We start from the raw sequence: 16622 nt of genomic DNA, 5'->3' as shown, positions 1-16622 counted from the left end.
CTGGACAAATGCTTTGAGGCCCAAGCATCCACACCAGACATCTGCACACTGCAAGCCCCCAAGAGCAGCAGGTAACTCTCAAGAGAGTGCCCAGAGGAAGCCGAGACGTGGCTGGTGGCCGAGGTCACTTTCCCGCCTCGCCGCTTCTGACAGCACTCACACACCGGAGGCTTCTCCTTCTGAGGACCAAGAGGCAGGGCATTCTCCTCTCCTCCCTCTTTCCCATTCAGAGGCACAGAGGGCAGCTCCCAGGAGACTGCTTCCTCCCAGTCCCAACCTAGCACCAACTTATCTAGGGATTGAGGGCGAGGAAGGGTGGCAGGAACAAAGGAGAAGGGAAGAAATACTAGCATAATAGTAAAAAACGGTTAATCATTATTGAGCATTTGGTATGTGTCAGGTGCTGTGCTGAATCCCTCACATGAATCATCTCATTTGATCCTCACAACATCCCTCTGAAATAGATACTAGTGTGACTGTGTGACTGCTACTTTACAAATGAGCAAAAGGAGGCTCAGAAGGTCAGGTGACTCGCCCAAAGCCTCACAGCAGCAAGTGGCAGATCTGGGACTCACACTCAGGTCTCCTGCGAGAGCCCTCCACTGCTCACTTTAAGGGATGGAGGCACGCCCTGCCCTCCATTTCCCCTGGTTCACCTGCACTGTTGTCCTTCTACATCAGCTGCCAGAAGAGCAGCTTGGGAGGAAAGCAGGGGTTCCCAATGATGACCCGCCCCTCCACCCACCAACCTGAATATGCTTTACGTGGAACTGCTTGAGAGGAAGGGAAGCTCTCTAAGGAATGAACTGAAGGCCATGCTGCCAGACAGCGGGGAAGGGGGAGATGAGCTTGGCAGGGACAACCTGGCCCTTGCAGTCCAGCCTCCAGCCAGAGCCCTCCCCAGCCCCAGGGCGGAACAGAAAGCAGCCGGGCACCCGCCTCACTGCAGGCCAGCCCAGAGGAAGCAGGTGCACTGGAATGGCTTCCTGCCGCAACTGCAGTTGCAGAAGGGTCTTGGTTTCCTCCTCCAACGACTGAACCTGCTGGAGGTCTCCCTTCCCTGGGGATGCTCACTGCCCCTCTGGAGGGCACTTTGCTGTCTGCTTGGATATCACTGTGCATGGCCCTGAATCTGTGACCTGGTGCTAGTGGCCCGGGGGTGGCTGGGGGAGAGTACCCTAGACCAGGAAGCGCCCATCTCTCAGGGTGAGGAGCTCTCTCTGACCTCTCCCCCACCCCCGGGCATACTGCCCACACAACTCAGCCCTGGTGCCAGTTTGGGGGCTGAGGCAGGGCAGTCCTGAGCACAGAGAGATACAAGTACTCACGGGTACATCTCAGGCTCCTGATGCACCTCCGCACCAGGCCAGCCCACGTACTCTGCCAACTGCTGACACAACTGAAAACCTTACCCTTGGTGGCTGGGAGGGGTAGAGTCAGGGGAACAGAAAGGACTGGGAGCAGCTATGTCTCTCCTCACTTTCTTTTTTAAGGAACTTACTTATCTGGAGTAATGTCTACTAAAAAAGAGACTTAGGGCCAGTCAGAGCATCCCCAACACGCCATCTGTGCCCCTTGCAAGTGTCCTATGCACAGAAATGGAGGTGGCCATGCTAAGACTACTCTTGGGGACAGCGAGAAGGGTGCTCCCTGACAACTCCAAGGACCATCCCCTCTCAAGGAGGAAGAGAGGAAAGAGCTATACCAGCAACAAAGCAGAGACAAGACTACCGAGGACCTTGGGTGCTGTGGGGCTGGGGCTTTGGAAGAAAACAGTGTTCTAAGGAATGAAGGCCAAAAAAGCACTAATGGTTGGTGGGGAAGGCGTGTCACAGCCTTGGGGGTGGATGCAACCCCAGGAAACTGAGGTTCAGAAGACAGTGCCCCTCCAAAACTCCTGAAGTCATGAGTCAGGCCCAGGATGCCCTGCTCCTAGCCACGGAGGGGTTTTGAGGCTTCCGGGGCTGAGTAACTCCCTTCTTACCAAGAAGCTCGGAGAGGAGCCCCAAGGCTGCCCCACCCCTCTCCCCACCTACTTCAGCCACATCTGGGGAAATCACAAAAAGGTCCCTCCTTTCCTAAATGAGGAAATAGCATGAGGAGCCTGGGACATTTCCGGGGTGGGGGGTCAGAGGGACACTCACCCGCATAGCCTGGCCTGGAGCAGCCCAGAGCAAGGAGACTCCGCTCTGATGCTGCTCTGGCTCCGTTAGCAGCTCAAAATAGCACAGGCTGTGGCCCCGCCCAGTTCCCGCCCTCTCCCCGGCCCCTCCCGTCCCGAGCTGCCCAGCCCTAGTTGGAGCCAGCAGCCCGGAGGACTGCGGGTATCAGGTATGCCAGGAGGGAGAGGGTGATACAGCAGCGTGTGTGGAAGGGAAGGAGAAGGCTCTTAGGGTAAAGCCATTGGGGTGGGGGGCAGGCAGTGTTAGGGGGTTAGGGCAAGGACAGGGAGGGTGAGACTTGCCTATGGACACACACCCCAGCTCCGGGACAGCTGGGCTGATATGGCTCCTAAAAATAGCAGAGGAATTTGAGACCTGCAGCCCCCGGCCCCACAGGCCAAGCTTGAGACAAGCACATGTGCACTCATGTACATGTACACGTATACACACACACACACACACACCAGCATGCACGAACATTCAATCAACACAGTGTTCTTGAGAACACCCAAATCATAGGCCTACCCTAGCCATCTAATTACTGCGGCAGAGGCCAAGACAGCCACTAACGTCACATCCAAGACAACACACGGGGCCCACTGCACACTGTGCCCAAACAGCAGCCGCAAAGCAGTCCTGTAAGGTCTGGCAGGAGCAGAGACCCACACGGGCAGGCCCACTTACTGCCCCACTGCCATCAGCACACAGGGGACATGCAGAGAATCAATTGCACTCTCTTTGTTTACATCCCTCTCCCCTCCACAGACGCCAGGGACTGCACAGGCAGAGAGGAGGGTGGGGTGGGCCTCAGCCCTGCAGACAGAGGAAGTCATGGGTGTCTAGCCAATGAGTGATGGCTGCCTGTGAAAAGCCAGTGTTTCTTGTGAAGAGAAATCCTGGCCTGGCTCTCCAGTTAGCACCATGGGATGCCTAGACCAGGACTAGGGACCCACTGAGACACTGAAATGGGAGCTGGAGAACAGAATGTCAAGGGGCCAAAAGACAGGGAGAGCAAGTCTCAGAAGCCGTCAGCTCTGCAGAAAAAAGGAAACAGTCATTGCCTCCCAATTCCTCTTTAGGAAAAAAAAAAAAAAAAAATGGGGTGGGGGTGGTGCTAGGAAGCCCTGATACAGAACCACCTCCTAACCAGTCTGGCATACACCCCATGCTTCTTGCCCCTGGCCAGCTCTAAGGGCCATTGGTTCTATACATTGTCTGACTTTCTCCATGAAAAGATTGGTAAGCACTGCCAGAGAGGATGGAAACCCAGCCCTGCCTCCTACCTGCCATGCGCTGTCCAAGTCTCACTGTCATACAGTCACATACACAGACTCTTAGGACACGGCGCTTGTGTCCTGCTCTCTAGGGAGTGGGATGTCTCCCCAGGGGAAGCATCTGGCCCTTCTGAAGCACGTGCAGTGTCACAGGTCTTCACATCTTCAGTGGCTACTTAGAACAATGGTGCCAGCCTCAACTGCTCACTGAAATCCACTGGGGAACTTGAAAAAAATACTGATGCCTGAAGCCCACCCTTTCCCTCTCAGTTTCTGACATAATTGGTCTGGGAACAGGGGCCTGGGCACTGGGATTTTTTTGTTTTTGTTTTTTTTTGAGACGGAGTCTCGCTCTGTCGCCCAGGCTGGAGTGCAGTGGCGTGATCTCGGCTCACTGCAAGCTCTGCCTCCCGGGTTCACGCCATTCTCCTGCCTCAGCCTCCCGAGTAGCTGGGACTACAGGTGCCTGCCACCATGCCCGGCTAATTTTTTGTATTTTTAGTAGAGACGGGGTTTCACCGTGGTCTCAATCTCCTGACCTCGTGATCCACCCGCCTCGGCCTCCCAGAGTGCTGGAATTACAGGCGTGAGCCACTGCGCCCGGCTGGACACTGGGATTTTTTATTGATAAAAGCTCCCCAGGTGATTCTTACATGCAGCCAAGGCTGAGAACTGCAAGACTCTAAGGTCAGCATAAGGCCTAGCACAGAAATGTCCATTTGTTAAATGAATGAGTGAATGAATGAATGATTTAGCTGTGTGAACACAGGCAGGTGACTTAAATTTCCCTTATCTGCAAAATGAGGATTACACCTTTACTGACTCTTACCCAACCAGTATGAGACTGGTACATAATGTATGTGAAAGGGCTTTGGTTCTCCAAGTTCTCAGGCCAGCAGCGTGGGCATCCCCTGGGGACTTGTTGGAAATGCAAATTCCAGGAACCCAACCCAGACCTGCTGAACCAAGAACTCTGGATATGGGGTGCAGCATCTGTGTTTTAACTAGGCTTCCAGGTGATGCTGAGGCACATTAAAGTCTGAGAAGCATGGCTTGAAAGGAATGATTCACAGCATACCATGGTTAGGAGTATGACCTCCAGGGCCACACGGCCTGGTTTAATCTCAGCTCTTGCATGAAGTAAACTACACAACTTGATCTCTCTGTGTTTCAACTTCTTTTCATTTGTATTTTATTTTTTGAAATAGAGTCTCACTCACTCTATCGGCTGGAGTACAGTGGCTCCATCTCGGCTCACTGCAACCTCCGCCTCCCAGGTTCAAGCGATTCTTGTGCCTCAGGCTCCTGTGTAGTTGGGATTACAGGCATGCGCCACCACGCCCAGCTAATTTTTGTATTTTTAGTGGAGACGGGGTTTCACCATTTTGGCCAGGCTGGCCTTGAACTCCTGACCGCAAGTGATCTGCCCGCCTTGGCCTCCCAAAGTGCTGGGATTACAGGCGTGAGTCACCATGCCCAGCCTCTGTGCTTCAATTTCTTCATTTGTAAAATGGGAAAATAATAGCACCTACCACATGGGGTTATTACATGGGTTAAAAGAATTAGTACATACATAGCTCTGAGAACAGTGTCCAGCACATTCATTTTCAATACTTAAAACAAAACAAACAAACAAAAGCTCTTTTGCCCAGGCTGGAGTGCAGTGGCACTATCTTGGTTCCCTGAAATCTCCATCTCCTGGGCTCAGCCCATCCTCCCACCTCAGCCTCCGTAGTAGCTGGGATCACAGGCATGCACCACCGTGCCACCATGTAGGTTTTTTTTTTTTTTTTTTTTTTTGCACAGATGGGGCTTCCCTATGTTGCCCAGGCTGGTCTCAAACTCCTGCACTCAAGCAATCCACCTGCCTCAGCCTCCCAAAGTGCTGGGATTACAGGCATGAGCCACCACATTTGGCCTTAATACATTTTAACTATTATTATCTACCTATGATCATAAGCGAGGGAAAAAATGAGGCATTGTAAGCAAAATTTCCAGGTAACTGGAGCCTACCCTTTTTAAGGGATAAAAGATTTAAGTCATTTTCTAAATTCTATACTATTTATAATCCTAAAAATAACCAACATATATACCCTGCTTCCTTAAGTACAACACTCCTAATTCATCTCAAAGATCTCACACTCTGAGCTTTCCTTCTTGAACCCAATCCATTTCTGCTCCATCCTGTACTGAAGGGCACGCCATCTCCACCATGATGACTCCTGACTTCCTGGCCTGGCTACAGCAGCCTGGCTTCTGCCCCACCAATGCCCCAGCCTCTCTCCAAGGGCACCAGCCCCTCTTAGGCACCACCATGCTGAAGCCTTGCATATGCCTATATTAGGAAGGCCAGATGCCCTTTGTGGCCATATGTCTGCTTTTTAATTCTTTTGTCCCCTACCTCATTAGGCCATCAGCTGTCACTCGTCTGTCAGTGTGCCTGTCTCCACTCAGCTTCACATGCAACTACAGCTAGTCCCTCTGCTGCCCAAAGCGTGGTGGTGCAATATCAGGGCATGGTCCATTTCTTTGATGAGTCTAACTGATGGCTCCAGAGGCCATGTGGACACTCCCACAGCCAGCCAGGCCACCCCAAGCCCCTCAGCTTGCCTCCAAGGACAGCTGGAAGCTATAATCTGGCCCCTCCTCAGACTTTACTTTCACTTTTCTAGTCTCTTCTCCCTCTTCCCAGCCAGCCTGGCTCTCCGTCATTTGCCTGCCCTTGTCACCACCAGAGCCATTCCTTACGAATGTGTCTCTACCTTGGCTGACCCTCTCCATCTCTCCAGGCCCATCTCAACTCCTGCCTCCCTTATGAAGCCTTCCCTGAAACCCAAGACCCACCCGGCAATGCAAAGAACGTGGGCTTGGCAGCCAGACACACCTGGGTCTGAATCCCAGCCTCTTTCTTGCTGTCTGACCTAAGGGAAAGTTACTTGACTTCTTAGAGTTTCTACTTTTTTGGACTTAAAATAGTATGATATCCACCTTATGAGGCTGTTATAAGAATAGAAAAGGCAGTACATGTAAAGCAACTGATGTGCGGCCTGGCAAATTATAGTTATTAAATTATTAATATCATTATTATCATAAACCATAGCACTCACTGTCCACACCTGAACACATTACATACATACGGTTCTTGGTTATACTCAATATGGTGCTCTATTATATACAGTGGAGTCACACACTATATGGGGTTAGATTCCAAAGTCAGCATGTAAGGCAAAAATAGAATATAGTCCAAAACTCCTGAAAATCCCTTAAACTGCTCACAGAGTATAGTACACATGATTTTGAGTATGCCATTGGATATAATATAGCTGCAGGAAAGCATAATAGTCATGTACAGCATATAGTAAAAACACACAAAATATTATTTTTATAATTTTAGGCTACAGTAATATAGTTTCTTTCACAACCATATAGTTGAACTTATTGAAGTTTACTGTCCACGTGCCATGACTATACAGCATAACTAATGTTCTGAATGATAATCGATTCGTGTTGAATGTTTAAGCCTGCTCTCCCTGGAGAGCTGGGACCATTTCCTACTTCCTTTATATCCCATCCCGTTCCCCAGCACTAGGCACACAAAAGGTGTTCCACGAAAATCCATATGGATTTAACCAACTGATCTGAACGGTGCACGCACAATAAGCGGGCTGGAATAGAGTGGGGAACAAGGGGATCTCCAAGTGTGGTGACAACTTCAACTGCTCTGCTCTCCCACATTGGTGGCGTGGATGAGTGGAAGGTCCTTGGCTCTGTTTCAGGCACTTGACCAGGCAGAGTGGCTAAGCAGAGCTGGGGGCAGGCCAGACAGGAGGCTCTGAGGGCTGGAGGAAGTCGTTCACTTATTCAACTAGCTGTGAACTGTAATACCTCAAGGCGAACACTGTGGGGAAGCACCGTGCCTGCTTCTTTTTCAGCTTCCCCACCACAGACTGAGCTTCCTGAGGCAGAGGTTGTGTGTTGTTCATTGCTCTATCCCCAGCACTCACCTAGCACTGGGCCCTGCTCAGAGACAATATGAGGCACGTTTGAGTGACTGAGTGAAAGAAGATAATTTAGTTCTTGTTTTCAACTAAATACTTCCTGATTTAAAAAAATGTACAGATCAGCAGAGGAGATAACAAATGTACCCCAATAATTAAAATTCAAGTCAGAATGTGCTCAGTGCTCCAACAGGGACGTCAATAACAGTCTAGGGAAGTTCAGAGGCAAAGATCTGTTCCAGTTACGGTATTAAGTAGACAGCTTACAGACAGCTTGGAGCTAGGCCAATGAAAGAGAGAAATGTTATAATGTGGCAATGAGGTAGGAAGGGAATTCCAGGGTGAAGAAGTAGTGTAAGAAAAGGCAAAGAGGGGCCAGGCAGGTGTGGTGGCTCACGCCAGTAATCTCAGCACTTTGGGAGGCCGAGGTGGGCGGACCACCTGAGGTCAGGAGCTCGAGACCAGCCTGGCCAACATGGTGAAACCCCGTCTCTACTAAAAATACAAAAATGAGCCAGGCGTGGTGGCATGTGCCTGTAATCCCAGCTACTCAGGAGGCTGAGGCAGGAGAATCACTTGAACCCGGGAGGCAGAGGTTGCAGTGAGCTGAGATCACGCCACTGCACTCCAGCCCGGGCGACAGAGAGAGACTCCATCTCAAAAAAATAAAATAAAAATAAAATAAAATAAAAGGCAAAGAAGTGGAAAAGCATGAGATGTGGACAGTAAGTCTGGAAGAAATGTATGACACATATAGGAAACCAAGGAGGGATAAAGCTGGGAAGGAAGCTGGGTCTCAAATCAAGCAAGTGTGTGCTGTAGTGGACATGTGTTGTTTCTGCTGCCCACCACCCATTCCTCCATCCTCTGATTATAGCACTCCATTTTCCCCTCTGGGGATCCACCCCAGCACATGACTTCGCCCTGGCCAATAAGAATATCCTGGCCAATAAGAATATCCTCAGGCTATAGGTTCATGGAGGGCATGTGACCCAATCAGTTTCAAGGATACATAATGAAACTTGGGGATTATTCAAAGAGTCACACATCTCTATCCACACAACTAGAACCTGGGGCTGTGACATTTTGCCATTACTTGTCTGAGGACCAAGGCTGCCTAGAAGATGGGGTGAGAGACAGAAAAGGTCAGGTCTTGGTCACACTGTTAATGTTTCCAGATAAGGCTGAGCCTGTAGCCGGTTCTACTGCTGGACTTTTCAGATACTGGTGACAACACATACCTTCTTTTTAAGCCAGTTGAGCTGGGCTTTCTGTTACTCTCACCTGAAAGAGCTGTACCTGAGATGAAAGCAAGGTGGGCAGTCAAAGGAACAAGAAGGTACACACCAAGCACTAGCCATGGCCAGGCACATGCTACTGGTTTTCCTCTCAAAACCCTGCGAGGTAATGAGAAGGGGAATTGTGGAATGGGGAAACGGGGTTTACAGAGGTTAAATAATTGCCTGTGATCACACAGATTGTGACTGGCCAGGTGATTTGAACTCAGATTGTTCAGATTCCAGAGCCCAGCTCCTTACACACCACCACCTGCCTGGAAAACAATGGGAGGCACAACAAGCTTTTGGAGAGTGATGGGGGCATGATTTAACCTGTGCCTTAAGAATGCTGAGCAGGTCAGGCATGGTGGCTTATTCCTGTAATCCCGGCACTTTGGGAGGCCAAGGAAGGCAGATTGCTTGAGCTCAGGAGTTCAAAACCAGCCTGGGCAACATGGCAAAATCCCATCTCTACAAAAAACACAAAAATTAGCTGGGTGTGGTGGTGGCATGCCTGTGGTCCCAGCTACTTGGGAGGCTGAAGTGGGAGGATCACCTGAGCCCAGGGAAGGTCAAGGCTGCAGTGAGTCATGATCACACCACTGCACTCCAGCCTGGGTGACAGAGTGAGAGACCCTGCCTAAAAACAAAATACAAAAACCAAAAAACATTCTGAGCTAACAGGATGCAAGAGGAGGAGAAAGGAGGCTGGAAGGTGAAAGAACATTAGAAAGTCAAGGTAGTCAGGCATGGTGGCTCATACCTGTAATCCCAAAACTTTGGAAGGCAGAGGCAGGAGGATCACTTCAGACCAGGAGTTCAAGACCAGCCTGGGAAACACAGAGACCCGTCTACAAAAAATTTAAAAATTAGCCAGGCGTGGTGGCCTGCAACTGTAGTCTTAGCTACTTCAGAGGCTGAGGTGGGAGGATCAATCACTTGAGCCCAGGAGTTCAAGGTTACAGATTACAGTGAGCTACGACCATGCCACTGCACTCCAGCCTGGGTGACAAAAAAAAAAAAAAAAAGGAAGTCAAGGTAAAAGGTGACGCCAAATGAGAGATAAGAAGGGTCTGCCTAGGATTCTGGCAGTTGATGGGGAAGAGAGGGTGACTCAAGAGAAAAAATAAGCTGGACTTGGTGACTATTTGGGGAAGAATGGGAAATGGGCACAAGCGGGTCTGGGTGGAGATTGAGAAAAGTAAGGAAAGATACCAAGGTTTAAAGCTTGGGAAGATATATTTTGTTAAGATATATCTTAACAATGAGATATATATATCTTAACAAAATATATCTTAACAAAAGAATACTTCTCTGACCCCATTTGTCCCTCTAGTTCCCCTGTAAATCAAAACTCCTAAAAAAAAGTCTATAAGCACTGTTGCCATAAATGGGTACTAATTATATGATCCTTGTATTACAAATTTGCGGTGTGTAAAGTGTCAATAATAGAACTCTATTTAGGGAGTTGGGGAGAGTCCTGTTTAAAGCACTCAGAGCTCAGGGCCAGGAGGGCCTGGAGCACTTGCTTTTGAAGTGGGAGGGCCCAGCCACTAGGGTGGCAGGTGCACTTCCAGGATGACCACTTCAGAGGTCCTCAGCACCAGCCCTAGGGCCAGTACTAGAGTCTACACCTGTCTCAAAGAAAATGCCAGCGCAGGAGTCCCTTCCCTTTCTTGGGAGGAATTATCCTTTATTCTTTTGTGTGTGTGTGTGTGTAAGTAACAAAATGTCACCTCGTATGAAACAGTAGTGTTAGGAGACAGCGATTGGTATTGAGGTGCCAAGATTTTTTATGAAATTCTACCAGTGCCGATAGCCAGTGGATTCTGAAGGGTTATAGGGCAGACTCCCTTTAAGAAGCCTAGGGATGGTCTCAGAGAGGAGAAGGAGGGCTGAGAGGAAACCTGGAGTGACCAACGGCGCATGCCCAGGGCCACCCCAGCCACTCAGCACCCTACGCACGGGTCAGGGTCTGTGAGGGCCGAGTCAGCCCCAGGCCCGCGGCGGCACTTCCCGGGTTGGCCCACCAGCCAGCCGGAGCCTGGGCGGGGCCAAGGGGGTGGGGCCAGGCCCAGCACATGCGCCTAGAGCCCTGGAAGCTCCGCCCTGCAGCGCCGCTGGCGCCCAGCAGAGGGTGGCAGCCCCCTTCTCATCTACCCTCCCGCTTTGCTGGGGCCGCTTTCACCTCCGCCAGGCCGGCCTCCGGGCCCCACCCCCAGGAGGCGTCCCCCAGGAGCTCCGGCCCGAGGGGGCTGCGGCGGCAAGATGGCCTCTCGCCGTCCCCAGGACGCGTAGGGCAAGAAGAGGCAGGGATGAGCTCGGTGCCCACTTTGTTTTTATCACCGCTCTATCCCCAGAACCTAAAACAGTTCCTACATATAGTAGGCATTCAGTAAATGCTTATTGATGGAATAAATGAATGAATACATGAATGCAAGGTCAAAAGACGCCAGGAAAGCCTGTTCTAGAGAGGGGCCCAGGACAAGCAATCAGGAAGGTCAGTGGGTATGGGACGGCGAGCCACAGATCACTGCCCCAGAGGTGGTCGCCGAGGCTTGGGGCTCTGACACTCCCCCCAGCCCCTACACCCACCCAGTCCCTGCATTGGCACACCCATCAGTTTGCTCAGAGCCATGTGCCACCACACCTTTTTGGGCACACAGCCCAAGTAGGGACGCCTGGGCTTGTCCTCTCTGCCAAGACCCTGAGTCAATCCCCAAAGACTAGGCAGGCATATGCGGCCGACTGCAGGGACCACCTGACTGGCCCGACAGCAGGCCTGCTGCTCTCTGAGGTCTCTCAGCTGCTGGGGATTTCCTCATGGCCCCCGGGGATTTCCAAATTGCCTCTGCTTTGCCAAGCTCCCCCAAGGCCCAAAGCCATGAGCCAGCCTTGAGGATCGTTTCCCAAAATCCTCCACAGCCCTGCCCCACATCTCATCAGGACTTGGGTCACTTCTGGGTCTCCTAAATGTACCACATGCACTATGTTCTCCTACCCACCCCCTCTGGTAGACAGGAGGGAATAAACATAATGAAGCATTGTTCTCTTTTTCATATAAATGACAACTCTTCTCCATTTCCACAGAAGAAAAAAAAAGGAAGCCAGCTTAAGGGTCAGCCACAGCAATTTAAATAAAATATCAGTCAGGTCTTCCTGGGTGTGAGAGATGGAGGCCTGTGGTGCTTATTCTCAAAGTCAGAGAAGTTCTTCTAGACAAGCCTCAGGTTCCTCGTAACACTGGACATCCAATAAATATTTGAGAATCTGTGTGTTCACCTCTGGAGCCCCTATTGGGCCTGTTTCTAAAACCCTCTGAAGTAAAAAATAAAGCACAAACCCTATGTCCATAGAAACAGGAAGAAGCAAAAGCCTCTACCTTGCCTACCAACCCACCACCTCTGTGCTAACAGCCTGGGCCAAATCCACTGGGGCATGTGAGTACCTGTGTGTTACAAAGCTGGGCAGAAGACATCCTTGGCGAGGAAAGGAAGCGCTGCCCCAGTTGTGGCGGCACACAGCCAGGGACCTGCTGGCCCTGGGGCATTAGGATTCCAGAGCTGGTGGTGGTTGAGGTGTAGAAATTGCCAGAGAGGACAGCTCTTCCTTCTTGAGAGGAAGGGGAAATGCCACCATCCCCTGCCTCACCAGGGGGACTCTGAAGGAGGAAACAAACCTTCAAGAACACCCAACTATTTCTTTCTGGGAGCTGTTTAGAGCCGTACTGTTCAATATGGTAGCTACTAGCCATGAGTGGCTATTCAAATTGAAGCTGGCCGGGTGTTATGGCTCATGCCCATAATCCCAACATTTTGGGAGGTCTAGGCAGCAAGATCGCTTGTCTTCCTTTGATGACTGATTTTGAGGTCTCTCTTCTGTGCCTCTGAAAGACCCTATAGAGGGTCCTCTACCCTTTGTCCCACCCATTTTCTTCAAAATCCCAAAACTGTAGCTCTTATTGTTGCTGTAGAAACAGATGCTTGTCAAACATGAAGTTGGTTGGAAGGGCTAGTTTTGGCTGCAGGAATTGCTTTCAGCTCATCTGGGGAGGAGAGAGGAGGAAGAAAGGAGGAGAGAAAGGGCCCCAGGCAAGGGCCCACAGGTCAGGAGTTGCGTGTGGTTGCAAAGGTGTTGTTAACACAAGACCAGCCTGGGCAACACAGTGAGACCCCATCTCTACAAAAAAAAAATTTTTTTAATTAGCCAAGTGTGGTCCCAGCAACTTGGGAGGGGGAGGTGGGAGGATCACTCAAGCCCAAGAGTTTGCTGCAGTGAACTGTGATGGTGCCACTGCACTCTAGCCTGGGTGACAGAGCAAGACCCTGTCTCAGAAAAAATTCCAGTTAAATGGAAACAATGAGGATACTTCTGATTAAATTAAAATCAAATAAAATTTAAGGTTCAGTTCCTACCAAGTTGGATAGCATTATAGACCATTTCCACCCTTGCAAATTGTTCTGTTGGGCAGGTCTGGTCTAGAGGTTCCCTTTCAGTGTGTCCTGGTCCCTCTACCAATGCCTCCTTCAGATGATGCCCCCGCCTACCTGCTGTTGTCTCCCTTCCTCACCCCAGAGTCTGCTTAGACTCCTATCCACACATGCCTTGCCTTGTTCCCTAGGCCTCCAAAAGAGGTGGAGGAGGGGACTGTAGTCACAATTTAATACCCAGCTGGGAGCAGAAGCCAAGGCTGAATGGAAACCTACTCCCACCCCAAGGCGTCCCAGGCCTGGGAGAAAGCCCCTCATTGCCTGCACAATCACACAATGGTTCCTTGTTTCTGCATTCTCTGGGCCAAGCACGAATAAGACATCTGGAATGCAGTGGCCTGAGGGCTTCCCCAAGCCACCCGCTGCAGGACTTATCTGATGTTAGTACTCCTATAGAATCAGAAGTCCCAACAGAATCCTGAACTTTCAACAGCAAATAAGGCCAATGAAGCCTCATCCAGGGCATGCCAGGATTTCTGCCATGGAGCAGTGAGGCCCATAACTGGACACCTCCCTGTGTCACCAACTAGATGAAGCAAAGGAGGAGTAGGAAGGGGAGGACACGGTGGAGAATGGACTCTGGACATATCTGACATGCTGGAGAGGAGGCTCAGAGAAGCCCCCCAGCCCCGCATCCACAGAAGAGCAAAGGAACAGATTGGCGGGTCTGACCACTGTTGTGTTCCATCACAGAGACTTCACTGGAGAGGTTTTGCTGCAGTAAAAATCACAAGTGGGAGAGTCTAGGCATGCTCATATGGGTGGTGGAAGGAGCAGAGGACAGACTCTGGAACTGGCAGGTCAGGACTGTCTTTCTGTTTTATGCCTCAATTCCTGCTTAGTCCTAATCTAAATGGGCTGTCAGGAGCAAGACAGGTGTGAAGAAACAAAATAAATTGTAGAAAGACCAAAAAGTAGGGTAAGTTTGTTCAAATGGAAAACAAATAGGTAGAAAGACACCTGGTACTCCAGAGGTCTTGCCATCAGCTAAGAATCTGACTGGAGGGAGTCACAGAGAAAGCAGCCCAATTTTAAAAACTGGAATCAAACTTCAGACCAGATTGGAAACTCAGGCCAAAGCAATCCCTCGCTAAGATTACTGTGCAGCCCTGAGTAAGCTTAGGCCTGTTCCCCATCTCTACCTGAAAGGCACTTTGGGCATAAGCATCAGCGTGGGGACAAGAATAAAGCAGTTCTCCAACACTCCCCGTGAGCAGAGCTGAGCCATTAACAGGAACAGCACCTGTGACATTCCTGCAGGTACCAAGCTACCAGGCACCAGTGCTTCCTGACGTACCAGAGACAGATTAATGAGGATGATGATAATGTTCACTTCTTTTTTTTTTAAACAGGATCTCATTCTGTCACTCAGGTTGGAGTGCAGTGGTGTGATCATGGCTCACTGCAGCCTCAAACTCCTGGGCTCAAGCGATCCTCCTGCTTCAGCCTCCTAAGTAGCTAGGACAGGCATGCACCACCACACTGGGCTAATATTTTTACTTTTTGTACAAAGTAGCACTATCTTTCCCAGGCTGGTCTTGAACTCCTAGCCTCAAGAGATCTTCCCATTTCAGCCTCCCAAAGCACTGGGATTACAGGTGTGAACCACCATGCCTGGCCAATGCTCACTGACTCTAGGCACTATTTTGAGGCACTGCTCTAAGTGGTTTATATGTATTGATTCATTTAATCCTCAGGACAACCTTACAAGGAAAGTACTATTATTTTGTGTTTGCTTGTTTGTTTGAGACAGGGTCTTGCTCTGACACCCAGGATGGACTGCAGTGGTGCAATCACGGCTCACTGCAGCAAACTCCTGGGCTCAAGCAATCCTCTCACCTCAGCCTCCTGAGTAACTGGGACTACAGGCACACACCACCATGCCCAGCTAATTTTTGTATTTTTAATAGAGATGGGGTCTCACCATGTTGTCTGGGCTTGTCTCACTATGTTGCCCAGGCTAGTCTTGAACTCCTGGGCTCAAGTGATCCTCCTGCCTCAACCTTCCAAAGTGTTCAGGTTACAGGCATGAACAATCACACTGGACTGAAACTACTATGATTATTCTCATTTCATAGATGAGGAAAATGAGGCACAGAGGAATTAAATAATCTGCCCAAGGTCACTCAGCCAGTAGGCAGCATGGCCAGGATTCAGACCCAAGCAGTCTGGCTCCAGAGGCCAAGCTGTAGCCAATACTTAGCAATGTGTTAACAACACCTTCGCAACCACACACAACTCCTCACCTGTGGGTCCTTGCCTAGGGCCCTCTCTCTCTCTCCTCCTCTCTTCCTCCTCTCTCCTCCCCAGATGAGCTGAAAGCAGTTCCTGCAGCCAAAACTAGTCCTTCCAAGCAACTTCATGTTTGACAAGCATCTGTTTCTACAGCAACAATGAGAGCAGCAGTTTTGGGATTTTGAAGAAAATGGGCGGGACAAAGGGTAGAGGACCCTTTATAAGATGGGTCCCTCTTTCAGAGCACAGAAGAGAGACCTCATAATCAGTCATCAAAGGAAGACAAGGGGGCTGGGGGAGGACCCCAAAGCCCTGATTAAAGCAGGAAAACTGATTCCCCTACCCCAGAGAGAAAGTCCTCTGGTGCGAAGCCAGCTGCTTTCCTCTGGACAGAGAAGGTAAGGGCTAGAAGTAAATGGCAGAAATTGGAGGGGTCTGGGAGAAAAGGACAACCCACTCTAAATTCTGCAGAGTGTGTGTGTGTGTGTGTGTGTGTGTGTGCGTGTGTGCGCGCGCGTGTGTATGTGGCACCTAGGCCATTCCTAAGCTGGGTGTCCTGCCACAGAACCCAGTTCTGTGGTTCTCTTCCCCAGGTCGAAGTTAGGTGATGATGGGTGGAGGCAAGAGTGATCAGGCAGCCCTGGGAGAGGCGTGTAGACAGGCCTCAGTGTGCCGGCACAGGGTGGCTCGCCTCCCTCGAGGGAGGGCAAGGGCATTTGGGGTGAGGTGGTCAGGCTGGTACCCCTAGGAGAAGGCTTCATTCCTGCCTGCCCCTCACCTCATCTAAGCAAGAAACCCCTTTTCTTGTTCAGAAATCCTGAGGCCAGAATCTCAGGCTGCCAGGGCAATCGGGGCTCTGCCAGGCAAAGCCAAGTGCTAAGGGGAATAGGGATGTTTGCTGGTCACCGATTCCAGGAAGACAGGCCACAGCAGTCCCCCCAGGCTTCTCAGGCAGGGGGCCCAGTTTCCCTCTTGCCTCTGTTGATCTTGAGGCATGGCCAAGTGAGTGGGGACTCGACCCAGCCTGTGCCCGTGTCCTTTAGGGAACCTAGGTGCCTGCTGAGAGGAGGCAGGGCTGTGCCAGGCTCAGCACATGCTGGGTTCCCCCCATGCCTGAAGTGCCAGGCACACTAGCTCCCACAGCCTGGACAGCTCTGGGGAGGGCGAGGCAGAAGATGCCAGCCCA

At 50.7% G+C, this 16622-nt stretch overlaps 1 protein-coding gene across 18 annotated transcripts in view; it reads right to left on the bottom strand.

Moving 5' to 3' along the window:
- MYO18A (myosin XVIIIA) overlaps positions 1-16622 on the bottom strand; it is a 136490-nt gene that overhangs the window by 64678 nt on the left and 55190 nt on the right. The window contains exon 1 of one of the 18 annotated variants that reach the window (XM_063598694.1): positions 2145-2221. The exons of 15 other annotated variants lie outside the window; for them this stretch is intronic. In XM_063598694.1, coding sequence (XP_063454764.1) covers positions 2145-2150 — 6 coding nt within the window. In that variant the 5' untranslated portion in view covers positions 2151-2221. Of the gene's footprint in view, positions 1-2144; positions 2222-16622 lie in introns of those variants that run through there. 2 more of the 18 variants (XM_063598693.1, XM_063598698.1) reach the window with 2 other exon arrangements.

Source organism: Pan paniscus, chromosome 19 (assembly GCF_029289425.2).
Source record: "Pan paniscus chromosome 19, NHGRI_mPanPan1-v2.0_pri, whole genome shotgun sequence".
Taxonomy (NCBI): Eukaryota; Metazoa; Chordata; class Mammalia; order Primates; family Hominidae; genus Pan; species Pan paniscus.
This window is presented reverse-complemented; position numbering and strand designations above follow the sequence as displayed.